At 42.0% G+C, this 9,313-nt stretch overlaps 1 protein-coding gene across 2 annotated transcripts in view; it reads right to left on the reverse strand.

Annotated features, from left to right (window-relative positions):
• Positions 1-2,026: 2,026 nt before the first annotated feature.
• The window catches only part of rnf13 (ring finger protein 13), a 56,794-nt gene continuing 49,507 nt past the window's right edge, over positions 2,027-9,313 (reverse strand). For both annotated transcript variants that reach the window (XM_047373890.1, XM_047373891.1), the window contains 2 exons: positions 3,441-3,521; positions 2,027-3,268 (listed from right to left, as the gene is read on the reverse strand). In XM_047373890.1, the coding sequence (XP_047229846.1) occupies positions 2,904-3,268; positions 3,441-3,521 (446 nt within the window). In that variant the 3' untranslated portion in view covers positions 2,027-2,903. The remainder of the gene's footprint in view (positions 3,269-3,440; positions 3,522-9,313) is intronic.

Genomic DNA, 9,313 nt, shown 5'->3' on the forward strand with positions numbered 1-9,313 from the left:
CGAATGTTTACTCTCCCTTCTTTGTGTGCTGTTCATTTTACAGGTATGTTCTGACAATTTCTCAGACTATTTATTTATAAATCTAATTTGGGGGAACTTCCAACACAATTCATAGTTAACAAATGTTAACTTTGTATTCTCCCCTACAATTTATGTTGCGGCTTAATAAAAACAGCTGTTGATCCTTTGTTAACTGAACCGGTACATAATGTTGGATTCTAATGCACATGTAAGATCAAATTGTAGGTCATTTTACTTGATGGATGCTATTAGACTAAACATTTTAGGGTTTGCTCTAAAGGTCAGAATACTTGCCAGGGTTTTAAAGTTTATCTGGCTCCATTTGAGCCTGCAAATGGAGAAGGGGCAACAGTCTGAAAAATAAGGTATGCTTCAAGAAGGGTTCTGCTTTTATTTGCCAGGTCTGGGCGTTAAATGTTTTTCCAAACTTCCAGAAGTTCTAAAGAACGTCCAGTCATGTTTGGGTGTGGACGTTTTGACATGGAGCTAAATTAAATTGATTTGCCACAGAACGCATTAAGCTTTGACACATGTCTTTGAATTTTTCACTTGCTGACTGAATTCACTCTGGTTAAAAAGGAAAAACTCACTCACTTCAAACTGGGGTTGAATTGGACCTAAATGCCAAGGCAAAAACTAGGAAATTGATAATAACCTGCAAAGCCAGGGCCCTATAACTTACTGAATATTGGAAGCCAATATACCATCAGTTGTGCCCTACACAATAAACACAATTTATACTTTGAAGTCATGTCCAGAAATGTATAAAACATGTTGAGAAAGAATCTTGTTTGAAATGTGAGGACCCTGACAGTAAACCATACCAGTACAGTGTTATGAAATACTTCTCATAGTTGGACCACATGACTCCTCATCTGACCAATAAAGCAGGCAACGGATGTGAATTTGTTAAATCAGCGCAAAGGTTTGTGGTCTTGAAATGTAGCAATACCAAGTGACCCAAGTTTCTTGTCACATGATCAGCAAAAACCCTTTAAAAAAGGTTTCACAGCTTTATAAGGTCATAGTTCAAGGTTATGTATGAAGACCTTCAAGATCCAATGAACTGATGGACAATAAAGGAAAGGTGTTTCTTTGATGTCATTTCCTCTTCAGCAGTGACCTTTTGTGACCTTGTGAAGGGTGTCAGTGACTGCTGACTTGACAGATGTCCAGAAGACAATCTTCCCCATGATTGTGTAGCCCATGACCCAGAGTGAGAGACCGTTTGAAAGCTCAGGAAACCTTTGCAGGCGTTATGAGTTAATTAGCTGATTAGGGTGTGACACCATTAGTGTCCAATAATGAACTTTTTCACAGTATTCTAATTTTCTGAGACAGCTTTTTGGGTTTTCTTTACCTGTAACCCATAATCATCAAAATTACAAGAAACGCTTGAAATGTATCACTTAATGTGTTATGATTCTATATAACATCCGAGTTTCACTTTCTGGGATGGCTGGGCAAAAAATAACGCACTTTTACGCATATTCAAATTTTTTAAGATGTGACTATTTCAAGCATATATCTGTTGATCATGGCTTACAGTTAATGGAAGATCAACAACTATGTCCAGGTACTGTTCAGTATTCACCCTAAACACAAGAAAATCTCTCAAAATCCTCTCAAAGCTGCAGGTATTCCTGTTCATGCTGTGTAGAGTTTTTCTTCCACTTCTCATTAACATGCTTGGATACGGTAGTTTCTAATTTAAAAATCCTGCCTTTAAATGGTGGAAGGTCATATTCTTGTTTTCTGGAAAACTGAATTTTGTTAGCCATAATCATCAATAACAGACATATGCGCCTGAATTTTAACTCACTTTTTGAATTGAACTACTGGAGGGTGGAAATGTGTAGAGGTCTGTTAACTGCTCTGTCTAAATGTGAATATTAGGCTACCGACAACAAATGTGTCAGGCTTCACATTCAGGTCCTGAAACTAGAACTGCAGGATGGAGGCAACCGGATATTTGGCCAATTTTAGACAAATTATCGACCGAAGCTTTACATTTTTCAGGGTTCATTTATTGACATGGTTTTTTTGAGAACAGATGTACATGCGCAGGAAGAAAAGACAAATATACAACTAAAAAGGCAACAGAAACTGTCATTTTGTGGATGACAGAAGAACCCTGCGCTTTCCCTACAAACCATATCAGAACGAGTTCCTAAGGTTCATTTAGCAGTATGTTTAAAAAATAAAAGCGTCTGCAGCAGCCAAACTAATTTTCCACAGGTAGCGCGGAACATTTTAACAGAAAATGTGGTGATGCCTCATAGAAAGCACATTTTTTTTTACTGTTCTTTCCTTAAATGAGTCAATCTATCCAGTCTTCTGCTTCGCCTACATGTCAGTCAGAACAGAAACTGTGGCACAAAAACATGGCCGCACCTAAACTCCTGCAAGACGTCAGGCTAGAAATAAAATGGCAACACAGTATTACTGTGAGTTGAAATGTGAGTGCTGCATAGTGGTTCCGTTTAGGACGATCTTCTATGAATGTGTATCTACGATGTATATACAAGTAGGACTGAAGATAATCAAGGGTTAACCTGGAGCTTATTGTGATTTACTCTTAATATATACAGACAGTATGTATGCTGCTCTCTGTCAGGCGTCTGAGTGCGTCTGGAACCTCTGTTCTTTTCCAGGAATAAATACAATACTGTGTAGCAGTCTGCTGTACTGAAGTCCTTTCAACTCGGCAGGGCGGCTTGTGTTGCAACCCTTCATCCACAATCAGGTTAAAACATCGGTGTGTGATTGAACTCCTAAAGATAGGAGTATGACATAAGCAGTGACAGAAGAACGGAGATGACAGATCTGTTTCGGGCCCCCTATAAAGTCTCTGTAAATGTGAGGTCGGCTAAGCGTGCCGGTCAAGCTCGGGGCAAATCGTGCTCGTCGGAGCACGGCTGCTGCATCTGCACCACCACCGTCTCCACGGTAACCTCCTCCTCGCTGTCGCTGCTGTCCAGCTCTTCGTCCTCGTACTCGGAGGAGTCCTGGTCCTGCTCAGAGGGCGACGCTCCCGACATGGTGCCAAAGGAGTGGGCGCTGGTGGAGGCCTGGGAGCGGAGCAGGGGCGTGCTTTCAGAGACCTCCTCGTTCTCATCGGGGCCGCTGTCCCCCTCCTCTGAATCCGAATCTGAGTCGCCCTGTGAGGGGACCACCTTCTGCTTGCACACAGGACATGTCTTCTTGGTTTTGGTTAGCCAGGGGTCCACACACTTGCTGTGATAGGCTAGGAGAACAAGGACATTAGGTTAGAAAACAAGGCTCAGGGACGATGAACCATGGCTGATCAGATGTTTTTTTCCCCTTCTTTTGTCTTTTTGTACTTTCTGTGCAGCACATTGGTTCAACGCTGCCATTGTATTTAAAAGTGCTACAATATTGAACTTGAGAATATTCACCATGAGAGCACGGCAGGACTCTGAGTTTATCTCCATCCTCATATTCATCCAGGCAGATGGCACAGACGTCATAGTTATCTCCTGAAATAAAAGTAATTACCATTTAGTAGTTTGAATTGGATCTTTGTATCATTTACTGATTTTCTATGAGCTAGACGTGTTGCATTACTGTGTGAATCCAGTGCTGAATTCAGCTAAATAAGGTAACTTGTGAAGGCAATCCGTTGTCCTGGATTAAATTACAGGGGCCCCAACACATACACAGTTTACAGATTTTATTGTTAAAAATAGTCGGCATCAGTAAAAGTAATAAAGCCCATCCACCACTTTCATGCACTTCATTTTTTTGTCCCACTTTCTGTGAATCTGTCACATAGAATACATTAGAGTTTGGAAATTTAACATGACAAACAGTGAAAAAATGTAATGGGACCCTGTAAACATCCTCTACAGGAGATGAAAAGGCTTGAAGGTTGCTGAGGTCGGGCAGATCCATGATGCACCGGGCAATTAGAAACTGCTTCCTGACAAGTTGGATTTCCTTCCATTCTTTATCCAAATATGTCCCTGATCCCACCCGTCCGTCCCACCCATCCAGACCAGTCCACAGCGAGCAGGCTGAGCAGCCTCTGATGTAATAAGTGGTGGAAGTCTCTGTGTGCGCTCAAAGTTCAGGAATTTATCTGCATACTCCCGTTTAGATTCCACCTTTCCCTTAGCTCCCCTGCTGGAGGATGGAGGGCTGTGGATCTGCGTGTTTATGAAGGCTTTAAAAGAGTATGTTTTTCCTGACTGGACTTTCTGTTCATGCCAGGGCTGCATGTGACCGTATAAGGAAGGGGAGTCGCATCTAAACCTCCTCCCCTGTTTCTTTTCTCTCTAAGCATCGACAGCTAAAGGCAACATGCCCAGGTCCTTCTTCCTCTTTACACTTTCACCTCCGCTTTTTTTTTATGTCCCAAACATAAAAAGAACCTCTCTTCTTTAGCAAATCTTCCTTCTCTCCAACAGGGATGGGCATTCAGGGTGAATGGGAGACGGTGTTAATGCAGGCATGGGTCCAGAATACACTCAGGAACTGCTGATCTGTAGCAATAACGGAGCTATTCTGAGAGAAGCAAGAAAAAATTGTTCAGTGGCTTTCTGAACCCTGAATGCGGACTGAGGAGTTACCGAACAGCGCTCTTTATCATTTAAATATGGGCCATCAGGACACTTTCTTCTGTTTTGACAAGTTCTAAAGATGAATATGAAATCTGAAGCTTTTAAAAGCCTAAAAATGACGTGACTTGTCTCAGTGACAACCATGCAGAGCAGCAGATCATAATTCATGCCCTACTTAGACTGATCCTAGAGGCCCGTCTGAGCTTTTAGTGCGTCTACCCTTAGGTGTGAGCCCAGGTTCTGTTTGCACATGAGCAACAGATGAAATCAACAGCAGCATGAATACAAATTTAACCTACAGTATGTATTTAATACAGTGTCTGCTCTTTAACTGGAGTGCTAAAAAGAGTAAAAATCCTTTAAATAATTTTCTCCTATATTGCAGTTGCACAGAACATTGCATGTGGATCCTCATAATTCAGGAAATGGGTACAAGAAAATAGCTACTCATTATCAGCAATAATTTAAAAAGTTTAAACAACGGAAACTGCAACTTTAACTGGAAACGTGCGTCTTGCATTGAGCTTTTTTGGGGATAACACCACAGGAGGGTTTGGTTTGAAACAAAGGATAAATGAGAGGAAAAGCAGCTCATGCCCACTGTTAAGTACAGTGGGGGATCTGTGATGCTGTGGGATTTTGTCCACTTTTAAAGGTCTTGGGAATCGTGTTAAGGAGCATGGTGTCAGATTCTTTGAAACAGCAGAATATTTAAAGGAATGAGAATGAGAAGAAGTGAGATGTTGTAAGTTTAGTGTCTGTTTAACAGAAAAACTTGTAAACTACAACATATAACCAGACACCAAATCAGGTTTTCTTTTTTTTCTTTTACAAAGAATTAAAAGAGAGGTACCGATTATTGTGGCACCAGTGATTAAATAAATATATATATATATATATATAGGGGCTGCACGGTGGCGCAGTTGGTAGCACTGTTGCCCTGCAGCAAGAAGGTCCTGGGTTCAAATCCTGACCAGGGGCTTTCTGCATGGAGTTTGCATGTTCTCCCCGTACATGCGTGGGTTCTCACCAGGTACTCCGGCTTCCTCCCACAGTCCAAAGACATGCCTGTTAGGTTAATTGGTCACTCTAAATTGCCCTTAGGTGTATCAATGAGTGTGTGCATGGTTGTTTGTGTGTTGCCCTGCGATGGACTGGCAACCTGTCCAGGGTGTACCCCGCCTCTCGCCCATAGACTGCTGGAGATAGGCACCAGCTCCCCCGCGACCCACTATGGAATAAGCGGTAGAAAATGACTGACTGACTGACTATATATATATATATATATATATATGGTTGCCTTGGCCTCTCCTGCTTACAGTGGAGGAGTTCAAGTAACCCAGGGTCTTGTTCACAAGTGAGGAGAGAATGGAGCGAGAGAACAACAGACAGATCGGTGTGGCCACCACACTAATGCAGACGCTGCGCCGGTCCGTTGTGAAGAGAGAGCTGAGCTCTAAGGCAAGAGAAAGAGTTGGTTAAGGTGGCTCAGGCATTTGAAGGAGGTGTTTCAGGCACGTCCCACCGGAAGGAGGCCCAGGAAACGGTCCAGGAGACGCTGGAGGGACTCTCAGCTGGCCTGGGAACGCCTTGGGCTCTCCCCAGAAGAGCTCGACCAGGTGTTTATGGGAGAGGGAAGTCTGGGTGTCTCTGCTTAGACTGCTGCCCCCATGACCCAGTCCCGAATAAGCAGAAGATGACGACTGGCAGTACCATTTTTTTTTTTACCTGGGATTTTTTCCCCCTCTGCATAAATGTAGTCAAATTAAAGACTGTTTTTTTCCGTAGTGTGTTATGCTACTGCATAAACAGATACATTTATGTCAAGACATCTTACACACGTTTCCCATGGGAGCCACTAAATGTAGCCACTAGTGTATATTTTATGTAACCTAAAGAGATCAGGGTTTATATTTAGTTGTTTGTAAGTTGCTGGGAGTCCCTTGCATTCAACATTTGGAGATCATGTTTGAAAAGGCTCTAGGAGCTTGTGCAGCTCCTCTTTCCTCTTCTTCTTCATTAATCGTCCAGAACGTCAGCATTCCTGGCTCTCAAAGGAGCCGCGCTGGCCTACTGAACTTGGGATGAGCGATGAATGTGTCTGAGGGAGTCAGTGAGCGAATGTGACGGAAAAAATTTGTATTGAGGAAAGGAAAAAAAAAAAACATCCCCAGCGCACCACAGCTGGAACCAACCAGACCGGGCCGACTGGCACTGAGGCCCTAGAGACAGAGAGAGCTCCTCTGAACTGACATCAACATGCTCCACACACATACAGGCCTGCAGACACACTGCAGCTGCGCTGCTCTCTCTGTGAGTGTGTTTCAGATCTCTGCCCACTGTTCAGATACAGAAGGCTGCAGAGAGGCATGGAGTGAGTCATCATAACCAAGGAGGGATCACAGGAACAGTCCAGAGTCTGTCTTTCTAGAACGTTCTCAGTTCTGTTCGCAGTTCTGACAGCAGTTGGCCATGCCTGCCACTCCGTACAACCAAAACCAGCCAGTGAGAATGATGCAAGGCTCGGTAATAAACCCAGAGTACAAGTCAACCTAACGGCAGAGCAGCAGCCTACTCTGACAGCCAGGGCAGCTGCTGTTACATAATCCTGCACACACGGACACAGATCCTCTGTTGCAGGACGCTGCTCAAACTGGTATTGTGTGCTAATTACATGGGTGCCGTGGTTTCCATTAAGACATTGTGTATTATCATTACAGAAAGACCCTCTCTGTGTTTGTTGGTCTGCTACTCATGTCCGCCTGAGGTCCTTTGTTTACATACATACAAGTTGGATGCTGCACACTGTCTAATCTTTATAAATGAATGATATACTCATAAAAAAGGGATTTTAGAAGTAACGAAACTAGAGAGGCACAATTTATGCGGCCAGAGATATTGGAATCGGCCTATTTTCCCTTGATTAGCAGGTCACACACTAAAAACGCAGATTTTACCATCAGCCTTTACCTTGATGCACTTTTTATTTCTGGATTCAAAACGTCAACCTCTGTAAAAAAAAAAATTCCAGGACATCGCTTTTTCTCTTTTGCGTCCTTAAAAAAAATAAAAACATAGCAGGCAAGTCGGACCTGGAAGGAAACCAGAAATCGATGCGTCCTTAAAAACCAAATCAGTTTATGATGCAAGAAATGTGTGAACAACTGTGAAGGTGGGTAGAAGTGTTCATCAGCAGGAAGGAACCCTGCCAGCAGCAGCAGTTTATAAAAACATCTTCAGTTGTTCAAAAAGAACGTTACAAAACGCTACATTTCAGAACTCTCCAGGCTTGTCGACTAGAAATTCTGATAATTTTGATTTAGTGATTTAATGTTAAACAGTGCAACATGCATGTCAGGTGGTTTTGACAGACACACACCAATAAATCATCCAGAGATCGGAGCCCTTCAGTTTTCATGAATAGTCTCTGATAAATGATTGGCAGGTCAAATACTGGAAAATCTGGGTGTTTTTGTTCACCAAATGCAGCAAATCTAAGAACTTCTGTCATTTTCCATCTTAAAACAACCAGCAGCGTGTTCTTTGAGGAGTTTAACAGAAATCAGACGAAAGGTTAAGGCAAGACGTCCGCAAACTCGTGGCTTCAGAGCCACAGCGCAGATCTTCCACTGCAGCTCTCTAATTTTGGCCCAGACTTTATGTATGAGACATAAAGTTATCTAAAGCTGATCTAAAGGTAACAAAAAGGCAAGTCGCAGCAGTTTTTTGTGTTTTCAGGCAATGTCTAAACAGAATTGACATAACAGAATGACACAAATGGTACAAGGACTTATTTATTTACCTCTTTTTGTCATTACGTTGCACACTACATGCATTTCTTTTAGCAATAAGCAACGTCCCATTCAAAAACAATGTTTTTTTCTTTTTGTTAAAGTTTGATGTTTCTGTTTATTCTAAACCCTAAAAGATGTAAATACAATTATGTTTTTCTTTGAAAATTTAACAAAAACTCTTGAAATGTATTTATACAAGTTTTGTAAAAGAAAATGTAGCTTTTGCAGCTCTGGGCAAATTTTATGAAACAGAACCGAGAGGAAAAAATTGCTTTTTGGATCTGAAAGGTTGATGACCTGAGGGTTTGCTTGGATGCAGAAATGGGGATAAACTTGTTATCCCTTTATCTTCTGTTGAACTCAAAATTACTAACTCCATCTAAGAATCTGCAGCCCATTTTTTTATTCTATTATACGTTAAAGCCCCTTGAAGTAAAAAGATATATCTAAACCTTCTGAATTGGAATCAGCAGGTCAGACCTCGAGCAAAGCCAGAAACGAGTATTTACCCGTAAAAGCCTGATTGGTGCTTATTTTTCTCTTTCTCTTCTTTTTCTTATCTTTAAATATAGTTCTTATTATTTTTGTCTGATTTTAGTAGCCCTCATTCACAGTATTCAGACTGGAAATAGGCAGGGAGATGAGGGGGGAAGACATGCAGAAAGGCGACGAGGTCAGGATTCAAACCGTGTACGGCTGCGTTGAGGAAAGAAATGCCTCCCGCTACGCCACGTGCCAGCCATGCATCTTTAGTTTTTAACAGCTGCAGATACTGATAACAAAAAACTGACACTTGCACAAACAGGAAAAAGCTGTGGGGGAACTGAAGGAAGCAGCTATTTAGTTTCAACTAGGAAACTTCACCTTATTTCATATATTTCCATGATGACTTCAACAGGAAACACGTTGACTGAA

The sequence above is a fragment of the Girardinichthys multiradiatus genome, chromosome 9, assembly GCF_021462225.1.
Source record: "Girardinichthys multiradiatus isolate DD_20200921_A chromosome 9, DD_fGirMul_XY1, whole genome shotgun sequence".
In the NCBI taxonomy this organism is placed as follows: Eukaryota; Metazoa; Chordata; class Actinopteri; order Cyprinodontiformes; family Goodeidae; genus Girardinichthys; species Girardinichthys multiradiatus.